Source organism: Pongo abelii, chromosome 9, assembly GCF_028885655.2.
Source record: "Pongo abelii isolate AG06213 chromosome 9, NHGRI_mPonAbe1-v2.0_pri, whole genome shotgun sequence".
Lineage (NCBI taxonomy): Eukaryota > Metazoa > Chordata > Mammalia > Primates > Hominidae > Pongo > Pongo abelii.
The window spans coordinates 97,304,201-97,331,747 of NC_071994.2; the positions used below are offsets into that span (position 1 = coordinate 97,304,201).

Below are 27,547 nucleotides of genomic sequence, written 5' to 3' on the forward strand. Positions count from 1 at the left end.
TTCTCAGCAAACTATCACAAGGATAAAAAACCAAACATCGCATGTTCTCACTCATAGGTGGGAAGTGAATAATGAGAACACATGGACACAGGAAGGGGAACATCACAAACCGGAGACGGTTGTGGGGTTGGGGGAGGGGGGAGGGATAGCATTGGGAGATATACCTAATGCCAAATGATGAGTTAATGGGTGCAGCACACCAACATGGCACATGTATACATATGTAACAAACCTGCATGTTGTACACATGTACCCTAAAACTTAAAGTATAATAATAATAAAATAAAATAAAATAAAATAATTGATTCTATTCTACATACCTTCTCAGAACCTAATCTCCAAAAGATAGCCTTTTCCCAGTTTAGCTGTGCATGATCTTTAGCAGGCTGCGTAAGTTAGCTGAACCTCTGTTTCCTCATCTGCAATAATAATGCCCACCTTGGAGGACTGCTGTGAAGGTGACTGAGATAATGAGCTCTGAGGCATTTAGCACAATACTGCACATAGACGGTGGTAACAAATTCTTAGTTCCTTCTCCTCCTACGCCTTTCATTTTTCTTTCAAATTTTCCTCTAGGCTTAGTAAATCACCCCTATTTACAACCTTCTGTGAAATTGTTTGAAACTAATTTCCTGAACTCTGAATGGCATCAGGTAATTCTGTATGTAATGAAGGCTTACCCAGCTTACCTGGTAGGATAGTAGGACCCCAGGCTACAGTGGCAGAATGGTAAACACAGGGAATGTGGTGTGCACTGCACACTGCCAAGTGGGAGAATTGCTCTCAAGGCTTGAGTGGCAGCTTTGCCTCATCCTGAGTCACTGAGGAACAGATGGAGTCCCAGGTTAAAACATGCAGCACAGATTTGTAACTACAAAAGAGGGAACTTGGGCAGCTGATCAATGGAAGAAACACTAGACAAAGAGGCAGAGGTTCCTCAACTGGCTATTTAATTTGTGAGGGCTTGAATCTCAGCATCTGTAAAATGCAGGGTTGAATAGATACTCTTCATGCTCCCTTCCTCTAATCCCTGCTGACCCCATTTTAAAGGTTACCAGTTGTGACATAATTGCAAGTCCAAGAGGCACAGTCCACACACCTGAAGTAAATTTTATTGAGGTGAGCAATTTACAATAAAACACTTTACAGCACATTGGAAAAACTCAAGTTTCACAAATTTTACATTCACAAATACAAGTCACTTTTTGCTCAAAGTCACACAGGGATCTCGGGGAAGGGACAGATCTAATGAGCCATCAGTGGGTGCTCCCCAGAGTAAAAGGGTTTTCTCTGGGACTTGGCAGTACTGAAGGTCCCTGACTAACAATGGTTCAACTTAGGATTTTTAAAAATGTTATGATGATGCGAAATCAATACACATTCAGTAGAAACCATACTTTGCATATCCATACAACCATTCTGGTTTTCACTTTCAGTACAGTATTCAATAAATTACATGAGATATTCCATACTTCATTACAAGATAGGCTGTGTGTTAAATGATTTTTCCCAACTGTAGGCTAATATAAGTGTTCTCAGAGCATTTAAGGTAGGCTTGGCTAAGCTACGATGTTCAGTAGGTTGGGTGTATTCAATGCATTTTCGACTTCCAATATTTTGGACTTACGATGGGTTTATTGAGATGTAAGTCAAGGAGCTTCTGTATTCCTAGACATCCTCAGAAAGGAGTGAAGTGCAACATCCTCCATGCTTCCCAGAGCAAAACAAACCTTCTGTATGCCTGCTGCCTTGTCTCATTCCGGTTCATAGAATTTCTATGGCAGCTTTCAGATGAAACCATTAGCTACTTCTTGACACACCACAGAGACAATAAGTACAGGCACATGAGCCATTTGTCCTGAAAAATCTATCTGGGGATCCCTGTGGGCTTAGAAGACTCTGTCTACCCAATGAAAGTCATGGTTTTGCCCATAATTCAGTAAGTGAGTTTTCAAAATCTTGTGTCTTGAAAATTTTCAACCATCTTCATAAATAGAAACTAGGATAAAGAACCCTCATAGTTCATTACAGGGAAGCACATGATGTGACCAAGTTCAGCTTCAGTTAACGGCCAAGAGGTCTAAGTGACAAACTCTTTCTCCCTCAAACCTTGGTTTCCTACTGAGCTCATATCCATGCTTTGCTTTCAGAGTTTATCTGGTGCTAGAAGAAAACCTAAAAGCAGTGTGTCAGTAGCAATTGTTTAGAGCAGGTGAATTAAGCTCGATTCTGCCTGACAGGTCTCTTTTCTGGGTGACACAGTGAGTCACTCAGGACCAGACAGAAGGTGATAAAAACAATCAGTCCCTGGAATGAGATTTCTCTGGCAAGTTAGACCCTTAAGAATTGAGGTTTCTTAAGGATGCATAAGTTTCTGTAAGTGAAAGTGACACCTGAACCACTAAAATGATGTTGACAGCAAATCTCCTTTTGAGAAATGGTGTGAAAAAACCCTCATTATTCAGACAACACAGCTAAATGGCCTTTCTAGACACCTTGGGAGGATGAGGTGTCTAAGCACAATGACTTCCAGCATATTGGAAAGCCTGCTCCCTCATCTCTTGTGAAAACAGAGCAATGTTTCACCACCACTTGTTTTTGTGCAATTGCAGGAGAGAAGGAATCATGCCTCCTGGTTGTGTTTGATTTCCTGGTTCATCTTGAGGCTGCCTCTAAGGAGGGGCATGTGAGCCAGGCCCTTCCCACCACTGTCTACAATAGGGGGCAGTTCTGTCTGCGTGGTGACAGGCTTCACCTTGGGTTCTTCTCACCTCTTCTTCAACTCTTCTGGTGGACACCCCTGGGAAAGGTACCCGTGTTTCTGTTAATCATTACAATCTAAATGAAAAAGTATAAATGAAAAAAAAGGGCCGGGCGCGGTGGCTCACGCCTGTAATCCCAACACTTTGGGAGGCCTAGGCAGGTGGATCACGAGGTCAGGAGATCGAGACCATCCTGGCTAACACGGTGAAACTCCGTCTCTACTAAAAATACAAAAGATTAGCCGGGCATGGTGGTGGGCGCCTGTAGTCCCGGTTACTAGGGAGGCTGAGGCAGGAGAATGGCATGAACCTGGGAGGCAGAGCTTCCAGTGAGCCGAGATCGTGCCACTGAACTCCAACCTGGGTGACAGAGTGAGACTCCATCTCAAAAAAAAAAAAAAAGAAAAAAAAAGGTCATGCACACATGCACACAGTCACACATACAAAGGAAAATGTTGCAAATAGAGCCACAGCATGTTCACAGATGTTATCACAAATGGATGGGATAAGAGAGTGATTTTGTGTGTGTGTGTGTGTGTGTGTGTGTGTGCTTTTCTGAATTTTTCTGAGTGGCAATAATAATTTCCCTTTGTTTTAAGGAACCCAAGTTGGTCCTTTCTTGTCTGGATATTGCTAGGCCACTGAAGACTTATGATTCATCATGGCCCAGTGACTCCAGAAAGTGAGGCATAAAAATCTCCACGCCCGCTTTGGCTTGCTGGCATTTCCCTGGCCCGTGTACCTGTTTCAAGCAGAGCTCTGTGCATCTGGGTCACCACACCCAACGTATGATTTAGGTCTCCCTTCGGGATGCTCAGCAGTAGGAAGGGCTGTAAGGCAGCAGCTGCCCCACAGATGGAGGCAGTTGAATGATTCAGCCCTCATCTGGGCCAAAGTTGTCCTTGCTCCTCTTCCTCAGAGATCCAGGCTGCCGTGCCTCCCAGTGTTTCTTAGATGGGAATTTATGAACACACATCTAGTTGGTGGTGCCTTTTAGTTTTCACATCACATTGGGCTAGGAGGCTGGACAGTTTCCTAGGAATTCAAGAGTCCTACAGCTTCTGCAGGAGTGTGTTTCCAGCACTCTGAAGATCATGTGTGAGAACAGGCTCTCTTTCCCTGCCTCAGGTGGAGACAGACCCCTCCCACTCCCTCTTCCCAACCTCCTCTAACTCATCGTCACAATGGGTTCCACCGATGACAGGTCTGTCTTCCCAGACTGGAGGTGGGAGGTGGGCAGGAGGTTATTGGCAAGGGGAGCCCTCTGGCCATCATTCTTCTCTGTCCAGGCCACCCTGAAGGAAGGAACCGGGGAGGGTGGCCTGTCCTCCTGAGGCTTGGGAGGTCTTTGACACATGCTCAGTAATGCCTTTAGCTCAATCCTGAAGTTCTCGTTCAGCCAGCAGTATATGAAGGGGTTATAGCAGGTGCTGCTCATGGCAAACCAGTGGAAGGCAAAGTAGAGGGCATTGTTGGTGCGGATGACCTTGCTGGACAGGAGGAGGACGTAGCAGTTGAGGGGGAACCAGCAGAGGGCAAAGAGGACCACCACCAGCATCAACATCTTGATGGTCTTCTTCTTTTTGCGCCGCAGGGCAAGGTACTGCTCCGTGGTCACATCGCCAATCATGTTACACAGCCACAGTTTCTTGGCCACACGAGCGTAGGCCACAGAGATGATAAGGAGGGGCAGGATGTACAGCAGGATGAAGGTGGCCAAGTCCAGGTACTTCCAGAAGAGGTCAGCTGGCTCAGGGAAGTCTGGCAGGCAGAGGGAGCGCACAATGTCCTCACTGGGGGCAGGAAGTGGGGAGGGGGAGAGAGGTAACAGAAAGGAGATATTAGTGTGGAAAGGCTTCATCCCAAGAAGCACTGGCCTCTGGTACATCTTCCACTGGGCTCCTGGTACATCCATCTAATATAGCACTTTTGATGCTGTAGCCTAATTATCTGATTACATTTCTGCCTCCCCCACTAGGCTGGGAATTGCGTAGAGGTAAATAATACACCTGAATTTCTCTGTGTTCTCTTAATCTTGTGCAATTCCTAGCCCACAGTAGAGACCCAATAAATATTTGTTGAATAAATGAATGAAATGCTCATGTTCCCAGGTTGAAAACTAACTCATCCTTGATGAAATCCTAGAATTTCCCATTGTGCTACTTCCCCATTTTAAAGGGAAAACTAAGGCATAAAGAAAAGAAATGATGGATCTTGAGCTTATGAGTGGTAAAGCCTGAACTAACATCCCTTCAGCCACTCATAGAACAAGTATTTATTTTATATGGAATATACCCCGGTCCTCTTCAGTCTTTTTAGGAATATCCATGTGGCTTGGTGCTCTAGTTCTATGTCCTGGTGGTCATCACTAACAAAAGAGAGAGGAAACTTCCTTTGCTTTTGTTAGCGGGGGAAAAAGTCCTCCATGTGGAAAGGTAGAACGGCAGCCTGGATGCTGGGGGGCCTGGGTGTGTGATTCATTTCAATGTCCTAGAATTCCTGGAGGAGGCCTTTATAAATTAGTTGAAATCCGCCTTCCGGACTTGTTTCTCTTGACCCTGCTTTTGTCACAGGAGTATGTGTGTGTGTGTGTGTGTGTGTGTGTGTGTGTGTGTGTGCGCTGCAGGTGGGGTGGCACATGGCTCCTGTGGCAGACACTCCCTGGATCCCTGCAGAGCCCCCTTGCCAGTCTGGAGAACCAACCCCCCAGCAAGAAACAGCTGGCACCTGTGATCTTCTAGGTGGCTAGGACTCCCCTAAGGCCACTCAAGGCCCTTCCCACGATTCACTACAGCCATAACTGGCCGGAAGTTTCCAATTTTCCTAGGAAAGACCTGTAACAAAAGACTGAGAGACGGAGAAATAGGAAAGCCCAGTTACCTGGCCTCAAGGTGAGGCAAACTCTGCATTTTCAGTCTGCTCCAGAGCCTCCTGTGGGGCAGGGGCAGCTTCCCCTGAAATCATACCCTTGCTTAGTCTCTCCCTGGTCCCTGTCCAGCCTCTGCCACTCTCTTTCCCATTGCTCCTGGGAGCACTGCCTCAATTAGCCACTTGCAGGTGTACCTGCCTTTATCGCAAAACCTGTCTCTAAGGAAGCTCATCTAACCCAACAAATGAAGCCCGGCACGGTGGTTCATGCCTGTAATCCCAGCACTTTGTGAGGCTGAGACGGGCAGATCACCTGAGGTCGGGAGTTCAAGACCAGCCTGACCAACATGGAGAAACCCTGTTTCTACTAAAAATACAAAATTAGCCGGGCATGGTGGCACATGCCTATAATCCCAGCTACTTGGGAGGCTGAGGCAGGAGAACCCAGGAGGCAGAGGTTGCGTTGAGCCAAGATTGTGCCATTGTACTCCAGCATGGGCAACAAGAGTGAAACTCCATCTCAAAAAAAAAAAAAAAAAAAAAAAAGCAGGAGTTACAATCCTAATCTCTGATAAAACAGACTTCAAGCCAACAAATATCAAAGGAGACATAGAAGGACATTACATAATGGTAAAGGGATCAATGCAGCAAGAAAAGCTAATTATCCTAAATATATATGCACCCAATACAGAAGCACCCAGATTCATAAAGTAAGTTCTCAGAGACCTACAAAGAGGCTCAGACTCTCACACAATAATAGTGGGAGACTTTACCACCCCACTGTCAATATTAGACAGATCAATGAGACAGAAAATTAACAAGGATATTCAGCACTTGAACTCAGCTCTGGACCAAATGGACCTAATAGACATCTGCAGAACTCTCCACCCCAAATCAACAGAATATACATTCTTCTCAGTACCTCATCACACTTATTCTAAAATTGACCACATAATTGGAAATAAAACACTCCTCAGCAAATGTAAAAGAACGGAAATCATAACAGTCTCTCAGAGCACAGTGCAATCAAACTAGAACTCGGGATTAAGAAACTCACTCAAGGCCAGGCACGGTGGCTCACGCCTGTAATCTTAGCACTTTGGGAGGCCGAGGCGGGCGGATCATGAGGTCAGGAGATCAAGACCATCCCGGCTAACATGGTGAAACCCTGTGTCTACTAAAAATACAAAAAAAAAAAAATTAGCCAGGCTTGGTAGCGGGCGCCTGTAGTCCCAGCTACTTGGGAGGCTGAGGGAGGAGAGGCGGAGCTTGCAGTGAGCTGAGATCACACCACTGCACTCCAGCCTGGGCGACAGAGTGAGACTCCGTCTCAAACAAAAAAAGAAAAAAAAAAAAGAAACTCACTCAAAACCACACAACTACATGGAAACTGAACAGCCAGCTAGGAAATGACTACTGAGTAAATAACGATATGAAGGTAGAAATAAAGATGCTCTTTGAAACCAAGGAGAATGAAGACACAACGTACCAGAATCTCTGGGACACATTTAAAGCAGTGTATAGAGGGAAATTTATAGCACTAAGTGCCCACAAGAGAAAGCCAGAAAGATCTAAAATTGACACCTTAACATCAAAATTAAAAGAACTCAAGAAGCAACAGCAAACAAATTCAAAAGCTAGCAGAAGGCAAGAAATAACAAAGATCAGAGCAGAACTGATGGAGATAGAGACAAAAAACCCTTCAAAAAAATCAACGAATCCAGGAGCGGGTTTTTTGAAAAGATCAACAAACTTGATAGACCACTAGCAAGACTAATAAAGAAGAAAAGAGAGAAGAATCAAATAGATGCAATAAAAAATGATAAAGGGGATATCACCACTGATCCCACAGAAATACAAACTCCCATTACAGAATACTATAAACACCTTTATACAAATAAACTAGAAAATCTAGAAGAAATGGATAATTCCTGGACACATATATCCTCCCAAGTCTAAACCAGGAAGAAGTCAAATCCCTGAATAAACCACTAACAAGTTCTGAAATTGAGGCAGTCATTAATAGCCTACCAACCAAAAAAACTCCAGGACCAGATGGATTCACAGCCAGATTCTATCAGAGGTACAAACAGGAGCTGGTACCATTCCTTCTGAAACTATTCCAAACAATAGAAAAAGAAGGAATCCTCCTTAACTAATTTTATTAGGCCAGCATCACGCTGATACCAAAACCTGGCAAAGACACAACAAAAGAAAGAAAATTTCAGGCCAATATCCCTGAGGAACATGAATGTGAAAATCCTCAATAAAATACTGGCAAACCGAATCCAGCAGCACATCAAAAAGCTTATCCAACATGATCAAGTCGCCTTCATCCCTGGGATGCAAGGCTGGTTCAACATATGCAAATCAATAAATATAATGCATCACATAAACAGAACCAATGACAAAAACCACGATTATCTCAATAGATGCAGAAAAGGCCTTCAACAAAATTCAGCACCCCTTCATGCTAAAAACTCTCAATAAACTGGGTATTGATGGAACGTATCTCAAAGTAATAAGAACTACTTATGGGGCGGTTCCAAGATGGCCGAATAGGAACAGCTCCAGTCTACAGCTCCCAGTGTGAGCGACACAGAAGACAAATGATTTCTGCATTTCCGAGAGAGGTACCGGGTTCATCTCACAGGGGATTGTTGGACAGTGGGTGCAGGACAGTGGGTGCAGCACACCAAGCATGAGCCAAAGCAGGGCGAGGCATCTTCTCACCCGGGAAGCACAAGGGGTCAGGGAATTCCCTTTCCTAGCCAAGGAAAGGGGTGACAGACGGCACCTGGAAAATCGGGTCACTCCCACCCTAATACTGTGCTTTTCCAATGGTCTTAGCAAATGGCACACCAGGAGATTATATCCCACGCCTGGCTCAGAGGGTCCTACGCCCACGAAGCCTGGCTCATTGCTAGCACAGCAGTCTGAGATCAAACTGCAAGGCGGCAGCGAGGCTGGGGGAGGGGCGCCCGCCATTGCTGAGACTTGAGTAGGTAAACAAAGCGGCCAGGAAGCTTGAATTGGGTGAAGCTCACCGCAGCTCAAGGAGGCCTGCCTGCCTCTGTAGACTCCACCTCTGGGGGCAGGGCATAGCCAAACAAAAGGCAGTAGAAACCTCTGCAGACTTAAATGTCCCTGTCTGACAGCTTGGAAGACAGTAGTGGTTCTCCCAGCATGCAGCTTGAGATCTGAGAATGGACAGACTGCCTCCTCAAGTGGGTCCTTGAACCCCAAGTAGCCTAACTGGGAGGCATCCCCCAGTAGGGGCAGACTGACACCTCACATGGACGGGTACTCCTCTGAGACAAAACTTCCAGAGGAATGATCAGAGAGCAACATTTGATGTTCACCAATATTTGCTGTTCTGCAGCCTCCGCTGCTGATACCCAGGCAAACAGGGTCTGGAGTGAATCTCCGGCAAACTCCAACAGACCTGAGCTGAGGGTCCTGACTGTTAGAAGGAAAACTAACAAACAGAAAGGACATCCACACCAAAACCCCATCTGTACGTCACCATCATCAAAGACCAAAGGTAGATAAAACCACAAAGATGGGGAAAAAACAGAGCAGAAAAACTGAAAATTCTAAAAATCAGAGCACCTCTCCTCCTCCAAAGGAACGCAGCTCCTCACCAGCAATGGAAAAAAGCTAGACGGAGAATGACTTTGATGAGCTGAGAGAAGAAGGCTTCAGACGATCAAACTTCTCCGAGCTAAAGGGGGAAGTTCGAACCCATGGCAAAGAAGTTAAAAACCTTGAAAAAAGATTAGACTAATGGCTAACTAGAAAAACCAATGCTGAGAAGTCCTTAAAGGACCTGATGAAGCTGAAAACCATGACACAAGAACTACGTGATGAATGCACAAGCTTCAGTAGCCGATTCGATCAACTGGGAGAAAGGGTATCAGTGATGGAAGATCAAATGAATGAAATGAAGCAAGAAGAGAAGTTTAGAGAAAAATGAATAAAAAGAAATGAACAAAGCCTCCAAGAAATATGGGAATACGTGAAAAGACCAAATCTACATCTGATTGGTGTACCTGAAAGTGATGGAGAGAATGGAACCAAGTAGGAAAACACTCTGCAGGATATTATCCAGAAGAACTTCCCCAATCTAGCAAGGCAGGTCAACATTCAAATTCAAGAAATACAGAGAATGCCACAAAGATACTCCTCGAGAAGAGCAACTCCAAGACACATAATTGTCAGATTCACCAAAGTTGAAATGAAGGAAAAAATGTTAAGGGCAGCCAGAGAAAAAGGTCGGGTTACCCACAAAGGAAAGCCCCTCAGACTAACAGCGGATCTCTCGGCAGAAACTCTACAAGCCAGAAGAGAGTGGGGGCCAATATTCAACATTCTTAAAGAAAAGAATTTTCAACCCAAAATTTCATATCCAGCCAAACTAAGCTTCATAACTGAAGGAGAAATAAAATTCTTTACAGACAAGCAAATGCTGAGAGACTCTTTCACCACCAGGCCTGCCCTACAAGAGCTCCTGAAGGAAGCACTAAACATGGAAAGGAACAACTGGTACCAGCCACTGCAAAAACATGCCAAATTGTAAAGACCATCAAGGCTAGGAAGAAACTGCATCAACTAACGAGCAAAATAACCAGCTAACATCATAATGACAGGATCAAATTCACACATAACAATATTAACCCTAAATGTAAATGGGCTAAATGCTCCAATTAAAAGACACAGGCTGGCAAATTGGATAAAGAGTCAAGTCCCATCAGTGTGTTGTATTCAGGAAACCCATCTCACGTGCAGAGACACACCTAGGCTCAAAATAAAGGGATGGAGGAAGATCTACCAAGCAAATGTAAAACAAAAAAAGGCAGTGGTTGCAATCCTAGTCTAGGATAAAACAGACTTTAAAAAAAAGGTCATTCCATAATGGTAAAGGGATCAACTCAACAAGAAGAGCTAACTATCCTAAATATATATGCACCCAATACAGAAGCACCCAGATTCATAAAGCAAGTCCTGAGTGACCTACAATCAGACTTAGACTCCCACACAATAATAATGGGAGACTTTAACACCACGTTGTCAACATTAGACAGACCAATGAGACAGAAAGTTAACAAGGATATCCAGGAATTGAACTCAGCTCTACACCAAGCAGACCTAATAGACATCTACAGAACTCGCCACCCCACATCAACAGAATATACATTCTTCTCAGCACCACATTGCACTTATTCCAAAATTGACCACATAGTTGGAAGTAAAGCACTCCTCAGCAAATGTAAAAGAACAGAAATTATAACAAACTGTCTCTCAGAACACAGTGCAATCAAACTAGATCTCAGGATTAAGAAACTCACTCAAAACCGCTCAACTACATGGAAACTGAACAACCTGCTCCTGAATGACTACTGGGTACATAAGGAAATGAAGGCAGAAATAAAGATGTTCCTTGAAACCAAAGAGAACAAAGACACAACATACCACAATCTCTGGGACACATTTAAAACAGTGTGTAGACGGAAATTTATAGCACTAAATGCCCACAAGAGAAAGCAGGAAAGATCTAAAATTGACACCCTAACATCACAATTAAAAGAACTAGAAAAGCAAGAGCAAACACATTCAAAAGCTAGCAGAAGGCAAAAAATAACTAAGATCAGAGCAGAACTGAAGGAGATAGAGACACAAAAAACCCTTCAAAAAATCAATGAATCCAGGAGCTGGTTTTTTGAAAAGATCAACAAAATTGACAGACCGCTAGCAAAACTAATAAAGAAAAAAAGAGAGAAGAATCAAATAGATGCAATAAAAAATGATAAAGCAGATATCGCCACTGATCCCACAGAAATACAAACTACCATCAGAGAATACTATAAACACCTCTATGCAAATAAACTAGAAAATCTGGAAGAAATGGATAAATTCCTCAACACATACACCCTCCCAAGACTAAACCAGGAAGAAGTTGAATCTCTGAATAGACCAATAACAGGCTCTGAAATTCAGGCAATAATTAATACCCTACCAACCAAAAAAAGTCCAGGACCAGACGGATTCACAGCCGAATTCTACCAGAGGTACAAGGAGGAGCTGGGACCATTCCTTCTGAAACTATTCCAATCAATAGAAAAAGACGGTATCCTCCCTTACTCATTTTATGAGGTCAGCATCGTCCTGATACCAAAGACTGGCAGAGACACAACAAAAAAAGAGAATTTTAGACCAATATCCCTGATGAACATCAATGCAAAAATCCTCAATAAAATACTGGCAAACCGAATCCAGCAGCACATCAAAAAGCTTATCCACCATGATCAAGTGGCCTTCATCCCTGGGATGCAAGGCTGCTTCAACATATGCAAATCAATAAACATAATCCAGCACATAAACAGAACCAATGACAAAAACCACATGATTATCTCAATAGATGCAGAAAAGGCCTTTGACAAAATTCAACAACCCTTCATGCTAAAAACCCAATAAATTAGGTATTGATGGGACGTATACCAAAATAATAAGAGCTATCTATGACAAACCCACAGCCAATATCATACTGAACGGGCAAAAACTGGAAGCATTCCCTTTAAAAACTGCCACAAGACAGGGATGCCCTCTCTCACCACTCCTATTCAACATAGTGTTGGAAGTTCTGGCCAGGGCAATCAGGCAGGAGAAGGAAATCAAGGGTATTCAATTAGGAAAAGAGGAAGTCAAATTGTCCCTGTTTGCAGATGACATGATTGTGTATCTAGAAAACCCCATCGTCTCAGCCCAAAATCTCCTTAAGTTGATTCAGCAAAGTCTCAGAATACAAAACCAATGTGCAAAAATCACAAGCATTCTTATACACCAATAACAGACAAACAGAGAGCCAAATCATGAGTGAACTCCCATTCACAATTGCTACTAAGAGAATAAAATACCTAAGAATCCAACTTACAGGGATGTGAAGGACCTCTTCAAGGAGAACTACAAACCACTGCTCAATGAAATAAAAGAGGATACAAACAAATGGAAGAACATTCCATGCTCATGGGTGGGAAGAATCAATATTGTGAAAATGGCCATACTGCCCAAGGTAATTTATACATTGAATGCCATCCCCATCAAGCTACCAATGACTTTCTTCACAGAACTGGAAAAACTACTTTAAAGTTCATATGGAACCAAAAAAGAGCCCACATCGCCAAGTCAATCCTAAGCCAAAAGAACAAAGCTGGAGGCATCACGCTACCTGACTTCAAACTATACTGCAAGGCTACAGTAACCAAAACAGCATGGTACTGCTACCAAAACAGAGATATAGATCAATGGAGCAGAACAGAGCCCTCAGAAATAATGCCACATATCTACAACTATCTGAACCTTGATAAACCTGAGAAAAACAAGCAATGGGGAAAGGATTCCCTATTTAATAAATGGTGCTGGGAAAATTGCCTAGCCATATGTAGAAAGCTGAAACTGGATCCCTTCCTTACACCTTATACAAAAATTAATTCCAGATGGATTAAAGACTTAAATGTTAGACCTAAAACCATAAAAACCCTAGAAGAAAACTTAGGCAATACCATTCAGGACATAGGCATGGGCAAGGACTTCATGTCTAAAACACCAAAAGCAATGGCAACAAAAGCCAAAATTGACAAATGGGATCTCATTAAACTAAAGAGCTTCTGCACAGCAAAAGAAACTACCATCAGAGTGAAGAGGTAACCTACAGAATGGGAGAAAATTTTTGCAATCTACTCATCTGACAAAGGGCTAACATCCAGAATCTACAAAGAACTCAAACAAATTTACAAGAAAAAAACAACCCCATCAACAAGTGGGCGAAGGATATGAACAGACACTTCTTAAAAGAACACATTTATGCAGCCAACAGATGAAAAAATGCTCATCATCACTGGCCATCAGAGAAATGCAAATCAAAACCACAATGAGATACCATCTCACACCAGTTAGAATGGCGATCAGTAAAAAGTCAGCAAACAACAGGTGCTGGAGAGGATGTGGAGAAACAGGAACACTTTTACACTGTTGGTGGGACCGTAAACTAGTTCAACCATTGTGGAAGTCAGTGTGGCGATTCCTCAGGGATCTAAAACTAGAAATACCATTTGACCCAGCCATCCTATTCCTGGGTATATACCCAAAGGATTATAAATCCTGCTGCTATAAAGACACATGCAGACGTATGATTATTGCGGCACTATTCACAATAGCAAAGACTTGGAACCAAGCCAAATGTCCAACAATGATAGACTGGATTAAGAAAATGTGGCACATATACACCATGGAATACTATGCAGCCATAAAAAGTAATGAGTTCATGTCCTTTGCAGGGACATGGATGAAGCTGGAAACTATCATTCTCAGCAAACTATCACAAGGACAAAAAACCAAACACCGCATGTTCTCACTCATAGTTGGGAACTGAACAATGAGAACACATGGACACAGAAAGGGGAACATCACACACCAGGGCCTGTTGTGGGGTGGGGGGAAGGGGGAAGGATAGCATTAGGAGATATACCTAATGTAAATGATGAGTTAATGGGTGCAGCACACCAACATGGCACATGTATACATATGTAACAAACCTGCACGTTGTGCACATCTACCCTAAAACTTAAAGTATTTTAAAAAAAAAAGAAAGATTTATGAGAAACCCATAGCGAATATCATACTGAGTGGACAAAAACTGGAAGCATTCCCTTCGAAACCAGCATAAAACAAGGATGCCGTCTCTCACCACTCCTATTCAACATAGTATTGGAAGTTCTGGCCAGGGCAATCAGGCAGCACAAAGAAAGAAAGGATATTCAAATGGGAAGAGAGGAAGTCAAATTGTCTCTGTTTGCAGATGACATGATTGTATATTTAGAAAACCCCATCGTCTCAGCCCAAAATCTCCTTAAGCTAAGCAACTTCAGCAAAATCTCAGAATACAAAATCAATGTGCAAAAATCACAAGCATTCCTATACACCAATAACAGACAGAGAGCCAAATCATGAGTGAACTCCCATTCACAATTGCTACTAAGAGAATAAAACACCTAAGAATACAACTTACAAGAGATCTGAAAGACCTCTTCAAGGAGAACTACAAACCACTGCTCAACAAAATAAAAGAAGAGACAAACAAATGGAAACACATTCCATGCTCATGGATAGGAAGAATCAATATCATGAAAATGGCCATACTGCTCAAAGTAATTTATAGATTCAATGCTATCCCCATCAAGCTACCACTGAGTTTCTTCACAGAATTGGAAAAAACTACTTTGAAATTCATATGGAACCAAAAAAGAGCCTGCATTGCCAAGACATTCCTGGGCAAGAAGAGCAAAGCTGGAGGCACCATGCTACCTGACTTCAAACTATACTACAAGGCTACAGAAACCAAAACAGCATGTTGCTGGTACCAAAACAGAGATATAGACCAATGGAATGGAACAGAGCCCTCAGAAATAACACCACACATCTACAACCATCTGATCTTTGACAAACCTGACACAAACACACAATGGGGGAAAGATTCCCTATTTAATAAATGTTGTTGGAAAAATTGGCTAGCCATATGTAGAAAACTGAAGCTGGACTCCTTCTTTACACCTTATACAAAAATCAACTCAAGATGGATCAAAGACTTAAACTAAGACCTAGGATCATAAAAATCCTAGAAGAAAGCCTGGATACCATTCAGGACGTAGGCTTGGGCAAAGACTTCATATCTAAAACACCAAAAGCAATGGCAACAAAAGCCTAAATAGACAGATGGGATCTAATTAAACTAAAGAGCTTCTACACAGCAAAAGAAACTAGCAATCAGAGTGAACAGGCAACCTACAGAATGGGACAAAATTTTTGCAATCTATCCATCTGACAAAGGGCTGATATCTGGGATCTACAAAGAACTTAAACAAATTTACAAGAAAAGAAACAACCCCATCAACAAGTGGGCAAAGGATATGAACAGACACTTCTCAAAAGAAGACATTTATGCAGCCAAGAGACATTTGAAAAAATGCTTGTCATCACTTGTCATCAGAGAAATGCAAATCAAAATTACAATGAGATACCATCTCACGCCAGTTAGAATGGCAATCATTAAAAAGTCAGGAAACAATTGATGCTGGAGAGGATGTGGAGAAATAGGAATGCTTTTACACTGTTGGTGGGAGTGTAAATTAGTTCAACCATTGTGGAAGACAGTGTGATGATTCCTCAAGGATCTAGAACTAGAAATACCATTTGACCCAGCAATCTCATTATTGGGTATATACCGAAAGGATTATAAATCATTCTACTATAAAGACACATGCACACATATGTTTACTGCAGCACTATTTACAATAGCAAAGACTTGGAACCAACCCAAATGTCCATCAATGATAGACTGGATAAAGAAAATGTGGCACATATACACCATGGAATACTATGCAGCCATAAAAAAGGATGAGTTCATGTCCTTTGTAGGGACATGGATGAAGCTGGAAACCATCATTCTCAGCAAACTATCACAAGAACAGAAAACCAAACACCACATATTCTCACTCATAAGTGAGAGTTTAACAATGACAACGCATGGACCTAGGGAGGGGAACATCACACACTGGGTCCTTTCAGGAGGTGGGGGGCTAGCGGAGGGACAACATTAGGAGAAATACCTAATTTAGGTGACGGTTTGATGAGTGTAGCAAACCACCACAGCACATGTATACCAGAAACTGCATATTGTGTACATGTACCCCAGAATTTAAAGTATAATAAAAAAATGTTTTAAAAAAAGACATACCAGTGACCACCACCACCACCATCAATAAATGACAAAACTCACTCTATGGGGCCGGGTGCGGTGGCTCATGCCTGGAATCTCAGCACTTTGGGAGCCCAAGGTGGGCAGATAACCTGAGATCAGAAGTTCGAGACCAGCCTGGCCAACATGGTGAAACCCCGTCTCTACTAAAAATACAAAAAATTAGCTAGGTATGACGGTGCGTGCCTGTAATCCCAGCTACTTGGGAAGCTGAGGCAGGAGAATTGCTTGAACCCAGGTGGCGGAGGTTACAGTGATCTGAGATCCTGCCATTGCACTCCAGTCTGGGCAATAGAACGAGACTCTGTCTCAAAAAAAAAAAAAAATCACTCTAAGATCATTCATTCATTCAGTAAATATGTACCCAAGAGCTTGTTATGTGGAGATGGTAAGCTAAGTGTTGAGATCACTGAGATAACAAAGAAACAGGGCCAATTCTTCCCAAACTGACAGTCCAGCAGGGAGATCACCTAATGAACCAGTTGAAGTTTTAAAAAACTGAGTGTTGAAAGAAAGACGTTCTCATTCAGTGAGAGCACATGATCAACATGCACGGTAGGTGGGGGAGGTAGAGAAGCCTGCCTCAGGCTCAGGCATGCATGCAGATTTTTTTTGTAGATAGTGTGAGAGGTTTACACCTTGCTCCTTTTCAACAAGGCCTTGGTGACTGGGATTTCAGGCTGCGTAAGTACGGCACGCTGGTGACAGATGTTGATAATTATTGCTTTGTCCTTGCAGAGAACCCGGAAAGAGAATAAGGGAGAAGCTAAAGAAGAGAGAAAGCAGACAAAATGTAGAGGACAGGCATGGACCAGGAGGTAACAGAATGGGAGCGAGCCAGAGAAAGACTCAGTAAGGCAGGTACTAGTTACTCAGAGTTGTGAGCTCCTCGGGGCCTCAGGTATCCCTTGGTGGAGACTGACTCGGAGAAGACACAAGTCCCCAGGTGGATCCCTATGAATTCACCTCACCTGTATTTGAAGGTAAATAATTTCTGGCAGATAGCATGTGGGAGTGAAAAGAACGTAGCCATGGTCCAGATGACAGCGATGTAGATGACACCCTTTGTGATTGAGATCCGGGGTTTCAGGGGGTGCATAATGACCTGGAAAACAAGCAAACCACATTACTAACTGAAGACGTTTTGGAGCAAATCAGAAATCTGGGTCAGGTGCAGGTGCTCACACCTGTAATCCCAGCACTTTGGGAGTCTGAGACAGAAGGATCACTTGAGCCCAGGAGTTCTAGACCAGACTGGGCAACACAGTGAGACCCTGTCTCTATATATTAAAAAAAAACGAAAATACATAAATAAATAAAAAGAAATCTGGATGGCACAGCTCACTTGTCACATAAGGCAGGCCCTATTGATAAAGTCAAGCACCCCTTATGTTCATTATTGAGCCCCTGAGCTACACCAGGTAGCTGCTGGGGGAGAGGAGGTCCAGCCATGCCCCATCCAACAGCCCACCTCCAGAGGAGGAAAGAAAGGGTCATCTGGATTCAGAGACCCGGGGCAGGTCATCTGCCCCGCTGGTCATACTCAGGCTGAACCAGGGTCCAGTGAGAGGACTGGGCAGGGGTCCAGGAGGAAAGCTGCTTGCATGGCACCACAGCAAGGCTGGGAGAGGAGCAAGCCCATGGTCAGCCCCCACCTCCTCAGGACCTGAGCTCATCTTCCCATGATTCTAGACCCCTTAAGTTATGATGGACTCTGAGAGGGTCTGGGCTGACAGACAGGAAGAGGCCATTCTCATCACTCATCCTGGGAAGCTGCACGGACACCTATGTGGGAACTCCCAACATGTTTATGAAAGCCATTACTAAAATTGCACCAGGGCCCAGCTCTCACACACCTATAATAAAGTCAGTGTTACAGGCTTCAGGCTGAAATGCATCTTGCAGTTGCTACTGTATATTAATCAATTATCCTAAAAGGTTTAAGTAAAGACTTAGGGATTTAAAACCATCCTCATTTTCAGATGAGAAACATTATTTTTTGAAAAAGGCATTTGGGATAGGTTAGTCCAGGATTGGGTGAAGAGGTCAGGAAGAGCTGGCACCACCTCTAGATGCCATCCCAGAACACACTGGACATTCTGGCTGTGTCCCGAGCTTTTTTTTTTATTCCTCCCAATGTTTTCAAGGTTTTATGGGAGGAAGCAATGAGGCTTCAGAAGCTGACAGCACATCTCCGTTCTGGATTCAGCCATCTCTGCCCCTCATACTCGTGTGTTCAGATTGCTGAAGAGAATGGCAGCCTGGGGCAGAGGCTCCAAGCACTTCTCAAGGACTCTGTTGGCCTTGGGACAGAGCCCCTTGTTGGGGTATATGTTGCAGTAACATGGTCAACACGAGCAAGGCTTTGCCCCCATTCCCCAGACCCACCCTTAGCCCATGGTCAGTGCTCGGTTGCGTTAATCTGGGGTAAGCACAGGCCAGGTAAAAGTAATCAGAAGTCCTTCTAGTTAAATTAAGGGAGACGGTTAAGAAAAGGCAGGAAATATTTATATGCAAACTTTTCACACTTTACACTAAAGCATCTGCAACATAAATTAAGAGTTGATTCTTACAAAATTATGGCATTTCAGAGATAAAGAGATCTCAAATTTTGACTAGTCCCATTCCTTATCAGATGCAGGAATCTCCTCAAATACCTCTCCATCAAGTTGTCATCCTCACTTTGCTCTAATATGGCCGGTGACATGAAACTCATTACGTCCCAGGCAGGTTTGTCCACCTTTAGACACTTCTATGAGAGAATTCTTCCCATATTGGACTGTATCTTTGAATCTGCATCTTTGAAGCCTCCTATCCCATGGTCCTTGCTGCATCTCATGGTGCTACTCAGAATAAATCTCATCTTTCTGTGTCTGGTGGCCCTCATAATACTGGCCTTGTAGATTCCTTTGAGTCTTCTCAGAGCAGCATGGTCTAGTGACTGGAACATGGGCTCGGAGCCAGACAGACCTCAGTCCTAATCCTAGCTTCACCATTCACAGGCACATGATCTTGGAAAAGCTACATATGCACTTTCCTGAGCCTCCATTCTATAATTCAGCATAGATCTAAGCGTACAACGTGAGTTCACTGAGTAAGCATGGAAAAGGCGCCTGGCATGAAGCTGTCCTACTTAGATGTCCTGGTCAGTTCCTTTCACCATATATACCATGAGCTTCCCATGCGGGCAGAACTGTTAGAATACCTTCCTGACCCAAGGCCGCCATGCTCCACTGCAATGCCTGCTCCTGCCACCTGGACATCCTGGCTTGTTTTCTGCCTGAACAGCCTGAATTGGTGAATATTCATCTCTCACTCGTCTATGACCTGCAATTACTCCTCTCTCCTTTCATTTGTGATTTTCCGGGTTTGCTTTTCCTATCCTCAAAACAAGCTCACTAATTTCTGAGACAGAAAATGCCAGCAATGGCCGGGCATGGTGGCTCATGCCTGTAATTCCAGCACTTTGGGAGGCTGAGGCGGGTGGATCACCTGAGGTCAGGAGTTCGAGACCAGCCTGGCCAACATGGCGAAACCCTATCTCTACTAAAAGTACGAAAATTAGCCGAGCGTGGTGGCAGGCACCTGTAATCCCAGCTACTCAGGAGGCTGAGGCAGGAGATTTGCTTGAACCCAGGAGGCGGAGGTTGCAATGAGTTGAAATGGCGCCACTGCACTCCAGCCTGAGCGACAAGAGTGAGACTCTGTCTCAAAAAAAAATTACGACAAAGGGCTTAATATCCCTAACCTATGTGTTCATGTTGATCAATAAGAAGAGAAACACACTCATTGAAAACTGGGCTAAAACACTGTCTTCAGAGCCCCTGCAACTTCCAGGAAAGGGAAGCAAGAGAGGGAAGAGCAGAGCATTAGGGGTAGGTGCCCTCACCTGGTGGCGATCCACCGCAATGGCTGTCAGTGTCAGTGCTGAGACGTGCAGTGAGCAGTACTGGGCAAAGCGGCTGACATGGCACATGCCCTTCCCAAATATCCATGTGCTGTTCACAAAGCGAACCTGGAGATGAGCCCAAAGATGTTAGGAGACAGACAGGCCTTGACTTTGACACCCATCCCCAGAAGTCTCCGAGGAGCATGCCCTCAGGAGGATTCCTCCAGCTCCTCCCTTCTTTCTGTCTATGATACTGAATTGTGGAGTAAACATGATTTTCTCCAGCACAACTCATTTTCATTCATTCAATTCAACAAACCCTGATCATGCTTCTGGGCCAGGCTCCATTAGGTGCCAGGAGAGCCTGGGAAGGATGCGTGCTTTGGAGTTGGACTTCCCACCTCTAATAGTTTCTTACTGTGAGGGCTTGGGCAAGATAGGTAACCTCTCTGAATCTGTTTCCTCATTTGCAAAAAAAAAAAAAAAAAAAACCCTCAAAAATCTATTCCTTATAGGCTTAGTATAAGGTTTAAATTTTTTAAATGTCTGTAAAGGGCAAAACACAATGTCTAGCAGATTGTTCAGATATTATTAGAAGTAAATAGTAGCTATCTTTCTGTGCAATAACAAAATTCATTCTTGGTGCACACAAGTTCACTCTAGTAGGGGACACACATCTGAATTGTCACAACATTTTCAGCATGTGGGCTGTGCTGGCAAATCGTGGCTAAACTGGCCTTGCAAGTCATCATCTGGGGAGGACACCCAGGGACCTGGAGAGGTGTGGACAGGTGTGGGGAGAGAAGACAAGCTCCCAAAACTGTGTAGGGCCCTAGAAGCAGGCCCGGTCCTTATCCCACATCACCCAGCACTATTTACTCATTCAATTAGTACTTGAGCAGCTCCTGTGAGTAACGTCCCACGCCTGAGAGAGACTGAGCATTGATTCTGATTAAGGAGTTTGCAGCCAGGGCAGAGGAGGGCTCAACTCAAGTGCAAGACAGAAAGTAATCAGTGCTCTGTAGAGACTGATTAGAGGGCAATGGGGCCACCAGATAGGGATGGGAGTGGGCAGAGGCACAGAGGCATAGAAATAGGGCAAGTCGGCCCAAGAGAAGGAGTATAATGTAGTGACTTACAGCAGAGTGTTTGCCACTGATCACTGTGACCTTGGGCAAGGCATTGGGCCCTCTGAGCCCCACTTTACTCATCTAAAATGGGTTAACCCTTTTCACATGGTTGTTACATCAATCAAGATTGATAACACATGTAAAGTAGGTACAACAGTGCCTAGTACACAGCAAGTACTTAACGCTATCAACTGCCATTATTACAACATATGAGACATTTGAACTGAAGAGGGATTTGCACATGCGGAGATGAGGACAAAAGGCATTGACACTGGATCAGAAATCCCAGGACTTGTTTGGGGAATAAGGAGTGGATTGGTTTGTCTGGAGTGTGTGAACAAGAGTCATGACAAGTCTGGCCAGATCTTGAAACTAGGACAACAGACCAAGGATGTTACTTTCTTTGCGGAGGGCAGGGAGGAGCCATTGAGGCTTTTGAGCAGTTCAGTAACATTATAGAGCTAGAAATCTTCAGCTATTCCAACTTCTCACCCTTCATATTGGGATTACCAAATCCAACCAGTTCTGCCTCTCACTGGTTTTCAAAACTGTTCCCTCTTCTTCAGTCCCAAGGCCATGGGCCTTGTGGGGTACCCCATTATCTCTCCCTTGGACTATTATAGCCTCTGAACAGCTTTTCCAGTTCTCCAGGTTTGTCACCTTGGAATTCAGCCTTCACACTCCTGACAGCATTTCTGCTAACCACAATCATATTGTTGTCACCCTCCTGCTTGGAATCATCCTGGCTCTCAGGACAGAGTATCCAGGCCCCTTCAAACCCTGGCCCCGCCTTTCTTTCTGGCCACCTCCGCTTCTCCCTCCCCTGCTCACTCCTCCACTGTGCTTCCTGATGCTCCAGCTTCATTGAGTCACTCAATGTTCCCTCAACACAAAATGAACTTTAATGCTTCGATGCCTTTGTTCTCCCTGGTCCCTCTGTCTGCACTAAGTGTTCATCTCAACCCAGGAAATTCCTATTCAGTCAGGTCCCGTTGAAATGTCACATTCTTTGCAGTCTCCTTTGACCCTCTCGTGGGACTCTGATGGGTCAGAATGAAAGACTCCCTTCTCTAGGCTCCACTACATTCTCTGTGCATCTATCTCTATCTACCATGGGAACTGTTAAGTAATTGTCTGCTTTTCTGTCCATCATCAGAGCTAGGCTTCACGCTGACTGAAGTAGATGAAGTGGATAGGAAGGGAGACCGGGGAAGAAGGATATTGTTGCCAATCAGGCAAAGGCAGGGATGCCTTTCCCGATGGGGGTGCCTGTGCTGAGTAGGCCAAGGGGTTGGAAGTCCCTCCCCACAACCTTCTCCCTTTCCTACCTGCCAGAACCTTATAAACTGTAATCCAAGTTTGGATTGGGGCAGCTTGATGGGTCAGGTTCAAGGCTAAGCTGCTTTGGCTCACACTGGAGGGGGTGCTGGGTTCTGAGGACCTTGACATCCTGTCTCTTGCAGGAGATCCTCTGGGGCAGGTATTGCCAGCTCTCAGGGGTAGCCTGTCCTCGCATCCATGGCCTCCCTGCCCCTTCTTGTGTCTGCTGCAGATCCAGCCCTGTATCCTGGCTCTGGGCAGCAGCAAAAAAGGCCATGTTCTGTGGCTTCCCAGTTCCCAACCTAGGTAGCACAGCCCAACTGCACCACTGTAGGTTCTCAGGTCAGAAACCAAGAGAGGTGCCAACGGGTGGCAGGGATGCTGTTGTCTTGTGCTTTGAGACACCCAGGGAGGAGGGGAGTATTTGAAAGCTCACTCATCCTTGGGTAATGCCAAGGGGATATTGAGCGGCCATCAATACGTTAGACATAGGCTGAAAGGAGATCAGAACAAGTCCAGGGTTTGGAGTAGCAGAAGCTGAACATGGTCCAAGAGTGTCCTTCACTCCCAGCTGGCTGGTTAGTGGACCGACCTCTGGATTTGAGTTAGGGGATGGAATTCTCATCCTGGCTCTGCCAATTACAGGTGGCTTTGGACAAGGGATTGAACCTCTCTGTGCCCTAGTTTTCTCATCTGCAAAATGTGAGTAATATTCTAATAAGTGAGGACGAGAAAGAGAATGTGAGGGTACTTTTTCAATATAAGATTTGGAAGGATGTTCACACAGGTGATGGACTTGTGGGGGTTCATCCTGTGTTTTTTTGCTTGTCTGTTATATCTGGTTGTGTATGAGAGATAGCAGGGAGAGAGACAGAGAGGGATTAATAGATATTGCTTTAGTAATCACTCAAATAACAAAGTTATTCCATAAAATGAAAAAATATAACACACTAGAGAAACATGCAGTATAACTGTCACTATGGTTGCTCAGTCATCGCCCTTACAGTCCCAAATCATCCATGAGAGCCACACTCCCAGGTCACAGTGGGACACCACCAGCACTAAGTAGCCAGGGCTTGGGGAAGAATCCCATCAGCTGCCAATGTGCAAATGCCCCCAGCCTGCCTGATCTCTGGGGCCCAAGCCCACCTCCTCTCATTTCTTCCTCAACGCAGACCTCAAACACAGCCTCATTATCAACCCACAGAAGGGAAATGCACTTTAAATAAGTGGTCTGGGAAAACGCACTTAATGTTCCATTAACAATTAGCAGTTGTTTGATATTTCAGTTGTAGCACAAAGCAGCATCCCATGGGTACAGGTGGGCACTGAATAGGCTGCAATTCAGAGGGAGGGGGACCTGATCATCTCTGCTGACATTTCAGGGGCATTGATTTACTGCTCAATTATCAAGCAAGCCCAGACCCAGTGAGATTAAACAGGAAATGGTCATTCATTTCCAGCTGGCTGCAGACACTCAAACCATTGACCCAATGCCACCGCCGCAGAAGCTCTGGCTGATAAGGTGATGAGACAGAAAGAAGTGGGAAGGAATCAGAGAGTGAGGCAAGGGAGAGAGAGGAAGAGAGGAGAGGTGGGGAGAGGAGAGGAGAGGAGAGAGAATAGAAAAATAAAATCACAGAGAGACTGACAAGAAGAAAAAGAGATAACAGGTGAGGAGACAGAGACAGACGAATAGGGAGGCCGAAAGACAAAAAGAAAAAGATGAGGACACTGACAGATAGAGACAGAGAAGACAAACAGAAAGACTTCAGAGACAGAGAGAGACTGAAAGAAAGACTAAGAAAAACAGGAGAGATACAAGAACCGAGATGACAGAGGAGAGAGAAAAGAGACTAGGACAGGAAGACAGAGGCAGAGGAGAGGAGAAATGAGGAGGAAGAGAGACGTGGAGAGAGAAGTGGGGACCCACAGGGAGACACAGAACGGCAGAGAGAGGCCAGAGAATTGAGAGAGGAAAGGGAGACGAAGACAGAAGGTGAGGCGGCAGGCAGCGGGCCCCTTACCAAAGTGAAGGGTGTGTTGAGCAGCGTGATCATTATGTCGGCAACTGCCAGGTTGACGATGAAGAGGCTGGTGGCCGAGTGCATTCGCTGGTTCTTGAAGATGACATGACAGACCAGGACGTTGCCAAAGAGTGAGAAGACAATGATGAAGGAGTAAGCCACGATGAGCAGGGCTTTCACCGTGGGGTTCTGGGACTCAGCGCCGTAGCGCCTCCTGCCCACAAAGTTCTGCCAGTCGGAGAAGGTGTAGTTGTTCCAGGAGAAGAAGTACGAGGCATTGGGCATGGCCAGGGCCGCCTCCAGGCTCTGCTCGTCGGCCCGGCCCTCGTGGGGCTCGGTGGCTCGCACCAAGGGGAGGAGACAAAGCAGCAAGAGGTGAGGGACCATTTTGCAGGAGCCACCCCTCCCCTGGGAGCCTGCGGGCCGGGCGTCCCCTCCCGCTGGGCTCGGAGCGCGCAGCCGGGGTGCGGGGCGCACAGCATGCAAGGCCGTCCCGAGGAGCCAGGGAGCCCGGACCCGCGGAGCACCGCGCCGCCCGCCACCAGCCTGCGGTCGGCACGCCAGCTCCGGGTTTGTTGGAGCACTTTTATATCTCTGCTCCCACCAGGCTGCTAGGGAGCGCCTCTGCCTATTGGGCAGCGCGGCGTCTCTCGCGGCGACGGTGACGCGCTCTGGCTCTGACAAGCCTGGCTCCCCCCACCCTGCCAGGTGGCGCCGTTGCTGACCCCACGCCCAGCCGTTCCCACTCCCGCCCGAAACTCCTCCGACAGGGCTTGGCTTCGGGGCTCCGTCCCCAGCGCGTACATACTCGCGTGGTGTCGGCTTAGCCTCTTGTAAAAGGAAGCAGGTAGGCAGGTGGGAGGAAGCCCACAGGGGCACTTGGGATGATGAGGGGGCATGCTGGCAAAGCCGGGTCAGTGACAAGGATATATTCCATTTGTTTCCACCTAAGCCTTAGCCTTGGCACAGTTTCAATATCGAAGTGGATCGCTGCGTCCCGGCGGTCCCAGGAAAAAGGCAAACCAAAAAATAGAGATGTTAAGGATTCTCCAAGTCCACGGAGTATCCAGATACCGGAAGTGCTGGAGGGCTTATTAAAGGCTTAGAGTTTCTTTGACAGCCCCCAGGAATGCAATATGGGGAGCTTTGCTTTTCAAGGAAACTCTTCAAAGCAGTTCTGATACCATCAAAGAAGCGAAGGAAAAGGGGAATTTAGCTGTGTGCTCACCTCTTGGGTAACTGAGTTTTTCTGCCATGGAAGTCCTTGAAGCTGTATCTTTAAGGGATATTACGATCCATGCTGTTTTTCATTCCCCACCTACTACTCCAGGAAACCTTGCTATCCTGCTCACCCGTTTTCACTTCCACTGTGAAAACTCTCCCAGTCACTGGGTCCTCTGCCACCCACATGCCTGTGGTAAAGACCATGGGCTCTGTAATTAGGGTTTAATCCCAGCTTTGTCACTTCCTAGCTGTGAAATCTTGGGCAAGCCATTTAACATTTTTGGCCTTGGTTAAAAGGCTTTCTTTTCCTAAATGTGAGGTTTTCAGAGACCCCTGTATACACCTCTCACTGCATTGCCCTCTGGTGCAAGAGATGCAATATCTGGTTGACTACTTGTAACCACCCCTGACCCCCAACAGGAAACACCATGTAGATTCTTTACATTGTGTCAACGTGCCCTGGGGAGCAGTGTCCTTTGGGCTGGGACCCAAACAATGACTCAAACCTAGGTATCACTCTTGTCTCCAGTTTTCCACTTCACATGTACTCTTCAAGCAACTGTGTCTGGAGGAAAGGATGGCTAGCAGATATCCCTCAATTATACTGAAGGACCTGGCAGGTCTCACAGGATTAAAATGGCTGAAATAGGGGATTACGTGACAGATCCTAGAAGGGACAAGGTGCTAGGCCGATGAAATAATACATCTTTAGCTCTAGGAAATAAACCAAGAGACTGCCCGTAAACACTGAAAGCTTGGGGGCCGGGCGCGGTGGCTCACGCCTGCAATCCCAGCACTTTGGGAGGTCAAGGCGGGCAGATCCACGAGGTCAGGAGACCGAGACCATCTTGGTTAACACAGTGAAACCCCATCTCTACTAAAAATACAAAAAATTAGCTGGGCGAGGTGGCGGGCGCTTGTAGTCCCAGCTACTCGGGAGGCTGAGGCAGGAGAATGGCGTGAACCTGGGAGGCGGAGCTTGCAGTGAGCCGAGATCGTGCCACTGCACTCCAGCCTGGGCGACAGAGCAAGACTCCGTCTCAAAAAAAAAAAGCTTAGGTAGACTTGCTGCTCCATCAAGATGACCTGGCATCATCTTGAGAGGCAAGGCTGGAATATGATGGTCATTTAGAAAACAGAATCCTAGTCAATTGACTGTGCCCAGTGTCAAGAAAGAGTGTATGGATAGAAGAGGAATTGTCAGCGTCAAGCTCAGAGAAAGAAATCAAAGGTAGCCAGTGCCCTTCCAAGCACTCTCTTCCAAGTACCACAGAAGGTACTTGCTAGCAGGCATATTTGTAATCTGGGCCACCTAACTAATGTCTTCACTTTGATTCCCTGCTCATCATGCCCACCTTATAAGTGTGAGGGCATTTACACCAGAAGCCTGAAACTTCTTTCTGAAAGAGGTGAGGAGTTTTAGTTTTTAGCTTTCCCCCAAAGCATCTCCTGTGACAAATACTCTAGTGTGAGAGGGTTCATTTGGGAGATGAAGGCAAACACCAATAGGGAAGTGG

General features: G+C 45.2%; 1 protein-coding gene across 1 annotated transcript; it reads right to left on the reverse strand.

Moving 5' to 3' along the window:
• Positions 1-345: 345 nt before the first annotated feature.
• Positions 346-26,867, reverse strand: GPR83 (G protein-coupled receptor 83). Its single transcript, XM_002822361.6, has 4 exons — positions 24,807-26,867; positions 20,330-20,455; positions 17,412-17,545; positions 346-4,555 (listed from the first exon to the last, which is right to left on the reverse strand). The coding sequence occupies exons 1-4, from the start codon at positions 25,191-25,193 to the stop codon at positions 3,931-3,933; spliced, it is 1,272 nt and encodes a 423-aa protein (XP_002822407.2). The 5' UTR covers positions 25,194-26,867; the 3' UTR covers positions 346-3,930.
• Positions 26,868-27,547: the final 680 nt, after the last annotated feature.